Genomic DNA, 13714 nt, shown 5'->3' with positions numbered 1-13714 from the left:
ATTCTTAGGGAGACTGAAGAAGAAAATGTACATAAAAGTAATGCCAGTTACTCAGTATTAAGTTTCCTGTTCTTTTCTCATTTGGCACTGTTCTTTCTCTTCTCCAGTTCCTTCTGATATCAAATTCAAAAAAGTATTCCTCTCACTTTTTTCCCACTAGTTTTCTTCTTCTTCTTCTTCTTTTTAAAATTTGAGATGGAGTGTCACTCTGTTGCCCAGGCTGGAGTGCAGTGGCACAATCTTGGCTCACCACAATCTCTGCCTCCCAGGTTCGAGCCATTCTCCTGCCTCAGCCTCTGAGTAGCTGGGATTACAGGTGCCTGTCATCACACCCGGGTAATTTTTGTATTTTTAGTAGAGATGGGGTTTCTCCATGTTGGTCAGGCTGGTCTCGAACTCCTGACCTCAGGTGATCTGCCCACCTCGGCCTCCCAAAGTGCTGGGATTACAGGCGTGAGCCACCATGGCCCGGCCTTCCCAGTACTTTCCATTCCATCTCCCTGTATTTTTCTCTTATCACTCTCGAAGTCTATCTTTCTTGTTCTTTTCCTCTCTAGTTTTTTTTTTTTTTAACACTCTCTTTCAGCTGTGTCCAACACCCACAAAGAATGACTATTTTTAACTAACCTTACTGACCTCATTTAATCTATTCAATAAAACCTCTGCCCTAAAGAGCAAGGAAACTTGCAGAGGAAATAAGGCAAACTGGAAGACACCTACTCTGTCAGTGGATTGAACTCTTGAGCAAGGCAATACTCCTTATGGACTCTTCTCGTGCACAATCCGTAACTATTCCCATGGGCCTCTATATCAACCCTGAGATAATTACACTCCTGCCTCAAAATAAAATAAAACAAAGCCCACCACATCTTGTATTGTAGACAACCCAGCTGCATGTTAAGCTGGGTGAAAGTACCATGCTGTCTTTTAAATCACTTTATCTCTACTTAATCATCTCGCAGTAACCCAAGTTGAAAAAGTCACTTTGGTTTCTCATCAATGAATATGCACGTGCTGAACATGTCAGAAAGAACTACACCCTCTCACTGATGAACATGTTGTCAGTTCTCCCAGCTGTTCTATCAAGAGAAGCTAGAAGGTAAAGAGAATGAAAGAGAGCCCGACAGGAAAAGCGGCTGACTTGACATGTTTGAGCAAGCTGGGCTCAGCTATGACTTTGCTGGAGTACAGATGGGCACCATCAGAGCGCAAGGCTGAGCAAACCTCCTCTTCTTACCCTGTGCCTCCCTGAATTTTTAGATTTCTGACCTTGTCTGCTACCAACAAATGTTTTACCCTCCAGTGCACCTTTGATAATATACAGCTCTATTCTTCAAACGGCAAGTATGTTATCCAAGTTCAGAGATACAACTGAGGAATGAACATGAAAACCATCTTTCACTCAATAAATCAGAAGCTGCTAGTTAAGCCTCAAGAGCCTATGAAAAAACACCAAAGTGTAAGTATTAGTCACCAATCTAAAGAGAGAACTCTGACTCAAGGTAGAAATGAAACTGTAATTATATAAATATATTTATAAATATTTATACAATTATATACTTATACATAAGCACTTACACAGACTTAGAAAAAAATGTAAGAACATTAATTCAAAAGGACTCACTGAAGAATAAACAGAACTGTCCATGATTTCCTTGAGGAGATACATAACTCATTCTTTTGGGAGGGTTCCTCAAAATTCAACCATTAGAAACCATAGTCTATAACTGTGTACTAGCAACACATAGCATCTTTTTTTCTTCTTTTCCCCAACCCCCTAATTGCCAAGAGAGCAATCTTAAAGTAGATGAAAACCTAAAGGTCTCTAAGCAATAGCTGAGGAACTTACGTTCCTCGGATAAAAGAATCAATCTAAATCCTCAATTGACAAAAAGGTCCATTTAATATTTTCATTTTACAAGTTAAAACTTCTAGAATCACGACTACCCCTTCAGAGGATTCCATTTAAGCTCAAAATATGAACTGAGCATAGGGTGAAGTTGGTGTGTAAATGGTATTCTACAGATTCAAGATGGCCTCTTCTAAAAAACACCGAAGAAAGCTTTCACCAACTCAAATTTGATTTTCAGTTTTGTTGGCAGAAAAACCCCACAACATCTGAAAATGACTAGCACCCTCCGCCACCCCCCCTTTTTACTAAATGTTGTCTTTTGAATTGAGTTTAAAGGTCTTCCCCTTACAGAGGCTTTCAGTTCTGATACCTTTTGAAAGAAAACAGCATGCGGACTCATGTTCAATTCAGTCACCACAGCCTTTCAGAGACTGTTCCAACCAGGGGCAAAAAATGAACCATTATTTCTAACCAAAAGAACATGGTTAGCAATTCTCAGCTGAATGGTTTTCTTTTTCCCCAGGGACATACCTAAGTATGCCTGAAACACCACAGGACAATCAATAACCATAGTGGTTACAATTACAAGCCATTGTACTACATGATTATTGACCAGCTGCCTTCCTACAGATCACTGCAGACTCGGACAATGGAGGGCTCCAAAGGAGCTAATCTGCTGTGCTGGCAAAAACAGCAAGCATCTTCCCATCCCAGTCACCACGACAGGTTCACTTAATCTCCATTCCTGGACTAGCAGGATCAATACAGAGTAATAAAGAAAACTCTCTCAGCTAGGACAATGAAAGTCACCCCGTGCTATATGCTCCATATTTAACACTCATTCCGCCAGTAACACATGTCATGGAAATAGTTCTTACAGCTGGGAACATGAAAATCCTTTGAAAAAAGTTTTTAGGTATGATGAGCAATAATTACAAGGGATGCTTTTTCCACAGAAACAAAAGCCTGCATATTTTCTTAAGTGATATTTCCTACATGAAGAACACAACAAAACCAAATCCACGTTAGAGAATTTCTTCTCCCTACTACACATGGGGGCTTACAAAAAAGGGAGGGTTGTTCTTACTCTGAATCTAGCCATTCCTTTGCCCAAAGAGTCTGGGGAGTAACGTTAACATTTGATCCCAAAAAAGTGCCGTGCAAAAGACCACTTACTGGGACACACAATTCCTGCTGCCAGTACTAGGAGAGGTCTTATTCTTACACTTCAATTTGGTCACCAGATTAGGTAAGAAAGTGTAGGGGGAGGGGGAAGAGTACAGAGTGGGGAGGGAGAAAACAGAAGAGAAAGAAACAAAGGGGGAGAAAGAGACTGACTACAGGAGAGATTAAGAAATAAGAGAAGGAAGGTGACTTGCTTGCCCAACTTTGGCTCTGTGGTCCTATGAGCCAAAATGCATACTTAGTGACATGGTATCTCACAGGAAAAGGGAAAAAAGGGGTAAGCTGAGAGAGGTCAAGCCATGGTGTTAATTTCTTTCCTGTACAAAGACAGTCTCTTGAGGACAAAGGCCTGCCTCTTGCAATGTAATATCATAGTCCAGATGAGATAATTTCCTTCGAGGAAAGTTGGTGAGAAGTTCAAAACGTTCATTTGGATATCCTTTAGACTGGACGTGCTTCACCAAAGCCTATACAAACAAGAGAAAGACAAAGCCATTAGATGGAAATAAAAGGAAAGAGCATATTAGTGAATTAAATATAAAACATTCTCTTTTTCATCATATTAGATCAGCTATTAAGTGTAAGTTCTCTCAGATAACCAAAGCTTGCCCTTGTGGAAGGGCCACTAGAAACCTTTGGACGGGGAGAGAAATCGGTACCCAATTACGTACAGCCATTAAGTGAGACTGAAATACACAGTTATTATTTGTCTCCCCAATACATACACCCAGTCACTATTTATAAAATGAAATTATTGTTCTCATTTTTAAACATTCTATCCGTTTTCCTTTCTTCCTTTTATCAAGGAAGGCAAGTCCTTCATTCTACCTACACCCAGTCCTTCATTCCACTACACCCAGTCCTTCGTTCCACTACACCCAGTCCTTCGTTCCACTACACCCAGTCAGCGAACCACTATACCCAGTCCTTACGTTCTACCCCAGTCGCCATTCTACCACCCAGTCCATTCCACCCAGTCCCCGCCATTCCACCACCCAGTCCTTCCCCAGTCCTTCGTTCCACTCCACCCAGTCCTTCGTTCCACTACACACCCAGTCCTTCGTTCCACTACACCCAGTTCCTCATTCCACTACACCCAGTCCTTCATTCCACTACACACCCAGTCCTTCATTCCACTACACACCCAGTCCTTCATTCCACTACACACCCAGTCCTTCATTCCACTACACACCCAGTCCTTCATTCCCTACACCCAGTCCTTCATTCCACCTACACCCAGTCCTTCATTCCACCCAGTCCTTCATTCCACTACACACCCAGTCCTTCATTCCACTACACCCAGTCCTTCATTCCACTACACACCAGTCGAGAAAGAAAGATCCTTCCACCCCAGTCCCCATTCCCACCCAGTCCCTTCATTCCACCTACACCCGGTCCTTCCGTTCCACTACACCCGGTCCTTCGTTCCACCTATACCTGGTCCTTCGTTCCACTACACACCCGGTCCTTCATTCCACCACCCCGGCTCTTCATTCCCCACACCTACACCCGGCCCTTCATTCCACCTACACCCGGTCCTTCATTCCACCTACACCCGGTCCTTCATTCCCTTACACCCAGTCCTTCATTCTACACCCGGTCCTTCATTCTACCTACACCCAGTCCTTCATTCCACTACACCTGGTCCTTCGTTCCACCTACACCCGGTCCTTGGTTCCACTACACATCAGTCCTTAAGTTCCCTACACCAGTCCTTTCCATTCCACTGGTCCATTCCATTCCATTCCATTCCATTCCAGATCCATTCCATTCCAGTCCTTCCTTCATTCTACCTACACCCAGTCCTTCATTCCACTACACCCAGTCCTTCATTCCACTACACCCAGTCTTGCCACCTGTGCACTGAATCTCTCCTTGCCTTCTCAGAAACTGGGCCGTTCCCATCTTTTGCAGTTTTCCTCAACACCTCCCTCTCTACTTCCCATCAAACTTCTACACTGCTTGCATTTCAGTAACACAGTCTTCAAGAATCAGCCTAATTAATCTCCAGCCAAAGCAAACAGCCAGGAATGCCTGACCCAAGGGATTCATTCACAGGCTAAGCTAAGCTAGTCAGACTCAAGATTCTGCTTCCAGCAGTTAAAAACAGAGGGTGTCAGGGCACGATTGCTCACACCTGTAATCCCTGCACTTCGGGAGGCCAAGGAAGGTAGACAGCTTGAGCACAGGAGTTGGAGACCAGCTTGGGCAACACGGCAAAACCCCATCTCATCAAAAAATATGGGCCAGGCACGGTGGCTCACGCCTGTGATCCCAGCACTTTGGGACACCAAGGTGGGCGAATCACCTGAGGTCAGGAGTTCGAGACGAGTCTGGCCAACATGATGAAACCTTGTCTGTACTAAAAATACAAAAAAATTAGCCTGGTGTGGTGGTGGGTGCCTGTAATCCCAGCTACTTGGGAGGCTGAGGCAGAATGGCTTGAACCTGGGAGGCGGAGGCTGCAGTGAGCCGAGATCACGCCCCACAGCACTCCAGCCTGGGCAGAGCCAGATCTTGTCTCCAAGAAAAGGAAGAAAAAAACAAACACAAAACAAAACAAAAACCACCGAAAGCTCATCAGCTGTGTTAGATGAAAACGGCCGCAGCATCACCATGATGAACCATGTGGGAGCTGAGGAACAAAGAAAAGCCACCAGGCCGGGCGCGGTGGCTCAAGCCTGTAATCCCAGCACTTTGGGAGGCCGAGACAGGCGGGTCACGAGGTCAGGAGATCGAGACCATCCTGGCTAACACGGTGAAACCCTGTCTCTACTAAAAAATACAAAAAAAACTAGCCGGGCGAGGTGGCGGGCGCCTGTAGTCCCAGCTACTCGGGAGGCTGAGGCAGGAGAATGGCGTAAACCTGGGAGGCGGAGCTTGCAGTGAGCTGAGATCCAGCCACTGCACTCCAGCCTGGGTGACAGAGCAAGACTCCGTCTCAAAAAAAAAAAAAAAAAAAAAGCCACCAGTATGCAGAGAATGGTGTGAAGCAGGGAACCCCAAGAGAAAACCTACAGGCCCCAGAAGAGAAACATAGAGGAAAACAGATATGGTTCTTAAACACTTTGCAGTTCCAGCTGCTAGGACCTACACCACTATTCCCTTCAAATAACCCGTCGTCCTTTTCCAGAAGTAATCATTTCAGTTGCGTTTCTATTCCATGCAGGCATGAAACAGAAAAATCTTCACTGGAACATACCTTATGTGGCTTACCTAAGTTAATCTGGGAAGAAAATAAACTAATCAGAGATAAGATTCACAACCGGGTGCTCCCACCTGTAATCCCCACACTTTGGGAGGCTAGGGCAGGAGGATGACTTGAGCTCAGGAATTCAAGACCAGCCTGGTTTACAAAGTGAGAACCCTTCTCTACAAAAAAGAATTTTAAAAAATTAGCTGGGTGTGGTGGCACACACCTGTGGTCCCAGCTACCTGGGAGGTTGAGGTGGGAGGCTCGCTTGAGCCCAGGAGGCAGAGGTTGCAGTGAGCTGAGACTGGGCCACCAAACTCCAGCCTGAGCGACAGAGCAACCCTGTCTCAAAACAACCAACCAACCGCCAACAACAAAATGACTCACCACAGTTTGCAGTTATGATCAGACTAAACATCTAACACCTCTTTCTTCCTTTCTTTTCTTTTCTTTTCTAAATAGAGACAGGGTCTCACTTTGTTGCCCAGGCTGGTCTCAAACTCCTGAACTCAAGTGATCCTCCCACCTTGGCCTCCCAAAGTGCTGGGATTACAGGAGGGAGCCACTGCACCTGGCCTCCCACACCTATTTCAAAGAATTATCAAGCAAAACTCACTGAACTTACTCCAATTAATTAGTTTCTCTGCTTCGATAAAATGCTTCCAATTAGCTATAGAGATACACCCTGTTTCCTTGTACTTCCTGTTATTGAAGGTTTGTGGGAGCCGTGTGTCAAGCGCCTCTACTGGCTCCATTTTTCAATCAGCGAGTGCTCACCACGTGTCTCTGTGTCACCTTTTGGTAATACTTGTGGTGTTTCTCTTTTTCATTATTTTATCTATTACGGTATCTGTGAACATTCTCTCTGATGTTACTATTCGGTTTTTGGGCACCACAAGCCAGGCCCACACAAGACTGCAAACTTTATGCTCTGACTGCTCCACCTACTGGGAGTTTCCCATCTCCCTCCCTCTACTCAGGCCTCCTTATTCCCTGAGACATGACAGTATTAAAATCAGGCCAATTAATAACCCCACCATTGGAGGCCTCTAAGTACCCAAGTGAAAGGAAGTGTTGTACATCCTCAAAATCAATCAATTGCTAAAAATGATTAAGCTTAGTGAGAAAGGCATGTTGAAAACTGAGACAGACACGCTAGGCCTCTTGCACCAAACAGCCAAGCTGTGAATGCAAGGAAAAGTTCTTGAAGGAAATTAAAAGTGCTACTCCAGTGAACACACAAACAACAAAGCAAAATAGGCTGGGCGCAGTGGCTCACACCAGCACTTTGGGAGGCTGAGGCAGGCGGATCACCTGAGGTCAGGAGTTGGAGACCAGCCTGGCCAACATGGTGAAACCCCATCTCTACTGAAAATACAAAAATTAGCTGGGAGTGGTGGCAGGCGCCTGTAATCCCAGTTACACAGGAGGCTGAGGCAGGCAGAATCACTTGAACTTGGGAGGCGGAGTTTGCAGTGAACTGAGATCGCACCTTTGTACTCTAGCCTAGGCGAGCTAAACTCTGTCTCAAAAAAAAAAAAAAAAGAAAAGAAAGCAAAACAGCCTTACCGCTGTACTGCTGAAAAGGAGAAAGTTTTAGTGGCCTGTATGGAAAAATCAAACCAGTCACAACATTCCCTTAAGCCAAACCCTAATGCAAAGCAAGGTTCTAACTGTCTTCAATCCTATGAAGGCGAAGGGAGTTAAGGAAGCTACAGAAGAAAAGCTGGAAGCTAGCAGAGGTTGGTCCATGAGGTTGAAGGAAAGAAGTCATCTCCATAACATCAAAGTGCAACAAGGTGAAGCAGCAAATGCTGATGCAGAAGGTGCAGAAACTTATCTAAAAGATGTAGTTAAGATAATTCATGAAGGTAACGACACTAAATATGATTTACGTTTGACAAAACAGTCTTCTACTGGAAGAAGACGCCGTCAAGGACTTTCACAGCTAGAGAGAAGTCAGTGTCTGCACTCAAAGGTTCAAACAGGCTGACTTTCTTGTTAGGGGTCATGTAGCTGGTGACTTCCAGTTGAAGCCAATGCTCATTTAACATTCCAACATCCCAGGTCCCTTAAAAATTATGTTAAATCTACTCTGTGTTCTAGAACTGTAAAAACAAAACCTGGAAAGATAGCACATCAATTTACAGCATGGCTTACTGAATATTTTAAGCCCATTGTTGAGACCTACTGCTCAGAAAAAGGATTCAACATATTACTGCTCATTGACAATGCACTAGTCACGTAAGAGCTCTGATGAAAATGTAAATAAAAATGAATGTTGTTTCCAGTCTGCTAACCCAGCATCCATTCTGCAGCCCATGGATCAAGGAGTCATTTCAACTTTTAAATCTTATTTAAGAAATACATTTTGGCCAGGCATGGGGGCCAAATTTCAACTTTGGGAGGCTGTGGTGAGAGGATTACTTGAGTCCAGGAGTTTGAGACAAGCCCTGGCAACACAGCAAGAAACCGTCTCTACAAAAAAGAAAGTTAATTGAGTGTGGTGGTCTACTCAGGAGAGTGAGGCAGGAGGATCACTTGAGCCGGGGTGGGGAGTCAAGGTTACAGTGAGCTACAACCACTGCACTCCAGCATGGGCAAGAGACCCCCCCCACCTTTTTTTTTTTTTCCCAAAGGCTATAGCTGCCATAAATACAGATTCCTCTGATGGATCTGGGCAAAGTAAACTGAAAATCTTCTGGAAAGGATTCACCCGTCTAAATATCATTAAGAATATTTGAGTCATAGGAGGTCAAAATACCAACATGAACAGGACTTTGGAAGAGGTTGATTCCAACCCTCATGGATGACTTCGAGGGTTTTAGAACTCACTGGAGGAAGTCACTGCAAGAGAACTAGAATTAGAAGTGGAGGATGGCGATGGGACTGAACTGCTGCAGTCTCATGAGCAAGCATTAAAGGGAGGGGAGCTGCTTCCTATGGATGAGCAAAGAAAGTGACTTCTTGAGATGGAATCTACTTCTGGTGAAGATGCTTTTAACACTGTTGAAATGACAACAGAAGATTTAGAATACTGCATAAACTTGGTGGATAAAGCTGCGGCAAATTTGAGAATGACTCCAGTTTTGAAAGAAGGTCCTACTGTGGGTAAAACACTAGCAAACGGCAACACACGCCACAGAGAAACTGTTTGTCGAAGACATCGCCAATTAATGCAGCAACTTCACTGCTGTCACATTTTCAGAAACTGCCACAGCACCCATCACCCTGATCAGTCAGTAGCCATCAATTTCAAGAGCCTCCACCAACAAAAAGATGACTCACTGAAGATTCAGGTGATCGTTAGCACTTTTTAGCAAAAGATTTTTAAAATTAAGTCACGTGCGTATTTTTAGATGTAAAGCTACTGTACACTTAATAGACTACAGAATAACGTAAACGTAACTTTTATATGCACCAGGAAACCAAACAATTTGTGACTCGTCTTATTGCAGTGGTCGGAACTGAACCAAAGCAAGCCTGTACTTACTAGCAGTTTAGCTTGCTCTGGAAGAGTGATCTGTTCCCTTTTTCCATCTGGATACCGCAACATCAGCTGTGCTTTTGGTCCTAAAGGAAGGGTTTAAAAAAAAAAACAAAAAACGGGATACAGGAGTTTAAGACAGAGTATTAGTTTAAATAAATATGTAAATAAATACAGCCATTCAGCAATTATTCAAGTGTTTTGCTGGAGTGCAGTGGTGCGATCTCAGCTCACTGCAACCTCCGCCTCCCTGGTTCAAGCCACTCTCCTGCCTCAGCCTCCCAAGTAGCTGGGACTATAGGCACATGCCACCATACCTGGCTAAGTTTTGTATTTTTAGTAGAGACAGGGTTTTGCCATGTTGGCCAGGCTGGTCTTGAACTCCTAACCTTGAACTTTTGAGATGGAGTCTCACGCTTGTTGCCCAGGCTGGAGTGCACGCCCAGCCCCAATATCCAAGTTTGAAGGAAAGTATGTCTATAATGTAACTCACCATTTACATCTATCCCCTCCACTACTCCATCTGATTTTTCAGGTGGCATCTCGAGTATCTCTGAATCCACGGCTGGCAATCCTTGGTGGTTTGTGGCTGTTCCAGTTCCAGGATCAGTTCTGACTGGGGGCTCAGTCAGCGGCCTTCTATTCTCTTCTTTTCTATGCCCCAAATCTTTATGGGGAGACTTTCTGGACTTGGCAAGATTCTCTACCTCTTCTTCTTCATCAGAGCCACAAACGGATATGAACTCCTCACTGCCAGAAAAAAGTTCAGATTCAGATTCTTCATCTGAGCGGCTATCCTGTTTTGTCTGTGTTGAATCGAAATGTGTTTCTTGTAAGGAGGCTCTGATGGCAGCTTCTAGCTGGCTGTCTTCACTTGCATCTATAAGGCTCTCCTGTGAGATGGAGTCATAAAACACAGGAAGAAAAACAAGTTAAACCAAAAAACAGGTCAAACAGCATAAGAAATATCATAGCTTGCCATTCATTATTATGTTCTGCTGACTGTATCCCTTCTACTTTAAGAGCAAGGACTGTGTCTTACATAGCCAAATTGGAATAGAGATATATACGTGTGTGTATACACACACACACAAACACACATATGTTTTTGTTGTTTTTTGTTTTATTTTGTTTTTGAGATGGCGTTTCACTCTTGTTGCCCAGGCTGGAGTGCAGTGGCGCAATCTTGGCTCACTGCAACCTCAGCCTTCCCAGGTTCAAGCGATTCTCCTGCCTCAGCCTCCTGAGTAGCTGGGATTACAAGCGCCCGCCACCATGCCCAGCTAATTTTTATACCTGGCTAAGTTTTGTATTTTTAGTAGAGACAGGGTTTCACCACGTTGGCCAGGCTGGTCTCAAACTCCCAACCTCGGCCTCCCAAAGTGCTGGGATGACAGGCGTGAGCCACCACCCCCAGCCTATATATATCTATATATTTTTTAAGAGACAGGGTCTCACTATGTTCCCCAGGCTGGTCTTGCGCTTCTGGGCTCAAGTGATCATAGGCATTTTTAAAAATATCAAAATGAAAGCCAGGCGTGGTGGCTCATGCCTGTAATCCCAGCACTTTGGGAGGCCAAGGCGGGTGGATCAAGAGGTCAAAAGATCGAGACCATCCTGGCCAACATGGTGAAATCCCATCTCTACTAAAAATGATTAAGCTTAGTGAGAAAGACATGTTGAAAGCTGAGACAGACACAAAGCTAGGCCTCTTGCACCAAACAGCCAAGCTGTGAATGCAAGGAAAGGTTCTTGAAGGAAATTAAAAGTGCTACTCCAGTGAACACACAAATGATAACAAAGCAGGACAGGCCGGGCGCAGTGGCTCACACCTGCACTTTGGGAGGCTTGAGGTGGGCGGATCACCTGAGGTCAGGAGTTGGAGACCAGCCTGGCCAACATGGCGAAACCCCATCTCTACTAAAAATTCAAAAATTAGCTGGCCATGGTAGTGCGCGCCTGTAGTCCCAGCTACTTAGGATGCTGAGGCAGAAGAATCAATTGAACCCGGGAGGAGGAGGCTGCCGTGAGATTGTGCCACTGCACTCCAGCCTGGTGACAGAGCAAGACTCCATCTCAAAAACAAAACAAAACAAAAATCAAAATGAACAAAATCAAGAAACGTTTATGTATTACCTGCCTAGAGAAAGACAAGAATTAAAAGTTTTAACTATAAAGTCAAAACACCACTCTTTAAAATGACTAAAACATAGAGACCAGTGTTTACTTTGTTCACCACTTTATTCTTCAACTAGTAATTCCATTAATTATAATGAAGGTTTTCTTTTTTTTTTTTGAGGCCAGTCTGCTATTAGCCAAAGCCCAGGCTGGAGAGTGCAGTGATCTGGCTCACTACAAGCTCCGCCTCCTGGAGTTCACACCATTCTCCAGCCTCAGCCTCCGATAGCTGGTTCTGGCGCTCCCTGCAACCGGCTATTTTTTGTATTTTTAGTAGAGGCGGTTTCACCATGTAGCCAGGACGGTCGCCGATCTCCTGACCTCGTCGATCCACCGCCTCGGCCTCCCAAAGTGCTGGGATCCCAGGCTTGAGCCACCGCGCCCGGCCATAATGAAGGTTTTCATCATGATAACGAGAAATGCAAACTTCTACAGTTTTTCCCTTTTGGTAAAGTTCTAATGCCATAGATTTTACTAAACTTAATGAATCACAAAATAATGTTGTTTGAGTGGAACTTACTCCTGACTCAAACATACTATAGAGGAAAAAAATTATAAGATAATCTAAAGTTGAACACTGGATATCTCACGATATTACAGAATTACTGCTAATTTTTAAGGGTATAATAATGACATGGTGATAGTATTTTAAAAAATAAAAAAGCCTTTATCTTTTAAATATAAATCCCAGAGTATGTATTAATGAAACAATGAATTCTGAGATTTGCTTCAAAATAATTCAGATATGGGATCTAGAGGAAAGAAGACTGGCCATCTGTTGATAATTACTGAAATAAGCTAATGAATACAAAGAGGCTCAATAAACTACTTCAACTTTGAATATGCTTAAAATTTTCCACAATAAATAGGTAAAAAAAAAAAATGTGGGTTGCTAATAAAAAACTAAAGAAACCACATTTTGTTTTTTACTATCAGGCAATCATGTAGCAAAAAATTAAAGGGAAAAACGTTTTGTGTTTTTTTTTTTTTTTTTTTTTTTTGAGACAGGTTACTCTGTCACCCAGGCTGAAATGCAGTGGTGCAATCTTGGCTCACTACTCCCTCCACCTGCCAGGCTCAAGCAATCCTCCCACCTCAGGCTCCCAAGTAGCTGGGACTACAGGCACAAACCACTACACCCGGCCAAAAGAAAATTTAAAAATAAACTAATTTACCGCCCCTAAAAAGCAAGCAGAGGTGTCTGTGTGACATGCAATGGCTTAGGTGGATCGTAAATTTACAGCAATGACACTGCACAGATAGCGTGTAGCTTGACTTTAAAAATTGTGGCCATGGCAGACACTATCAGGCTCCTATTGAATTTCATTCTCCTCTGATTTCCTTACTTACAGAACCCTAATTAAGTTTATAAAACATGTTCAACTAAAAAATTCATTTTACTAATTTCTCTTGTAGCTGGAAAATAGTATTGAGCAATAGCAGTACTTATTGAAAAATTATAGAATTAAATGCTTATATTAGAAGAGAGAAAGGCATCAAATTAATGACCTAAGCTTCCCCACCTTAAAAAAAAAAAGAGCATACATCCAGGAAAAGAAAATAAAATTAAGCCCAAAGAAAACATAAATTAATAAATGACCTAGAAAGCAAATACAATAGAGAAAAACAAAAAACAAAAACACCACCAAAATCCCAAAGGCAATTGTTGTTGTTGTTTTTAAGAGACAGAGTCTCACTGCTGCCCAAAGACTGGAGTGCAGTGGCCTCACAGGCATGATCATAGCACAGCACATTCCGGAACTCCTGGGCTCAAGCAAGATTCCTGCCAAGCAGATGGGACTGCAGGCACATGCCACAC

The 13714-nt window shown here is 43.5% G+C and overlaps 1 protein-coding gene across 9 annotated transcripts in view; it reads right to left on the bottom strand.

Annotated features, from left to right (window-relative positions):
* Positions 1-544: 544 nt before the first annotated feature.
* UBXN7 (UBX domain protein 7) overlaps positions 545-13714 on the bottom strand; it is a 78585-nt gene continuing 65415 nt past the window's right edge. For 8 of the 9 annotated variants that reach the window (XM_003895336.4, XM_031663941.1, XM_031663938.1 and 5 more), the window contains 3 exons: positions 10211-10610; positions 9724-9803; positions 545-3504 (listed from right to left, as the gene is read on the bottom strand). In XM_003895336.4, coding sequence (XP_003895385.2) covers positions 3343-3504; positions 9724-9803; positions 10211-10610 — 642 coding nt within the window. In that variant the 3' untranslated portion in view covers positions 545-3342. The remainder of the gene's footprint in view (positions 3505-9723; positions 9804-10210; positions 10611-13714) is intronic. The other variant, XM_031663936.1, reaches the window with a different exon arrangement.

The sequence above is a fragment of the Papio anubis genome, chromosome 2, assembly GCF_008728515.1.
Source record: "Papio anubis isolate 15944 chromosome 2, Panubis1.0, whole genome shotgun sequence".
NCBI lineage: Eukaryota > Metazoa > Chordata > Mammalia > Primates > Cercopithecidae > Papio > Papio anubis.
This window is presented reverse-complemented; position numbering and strand designations above follow the sequence as displayed.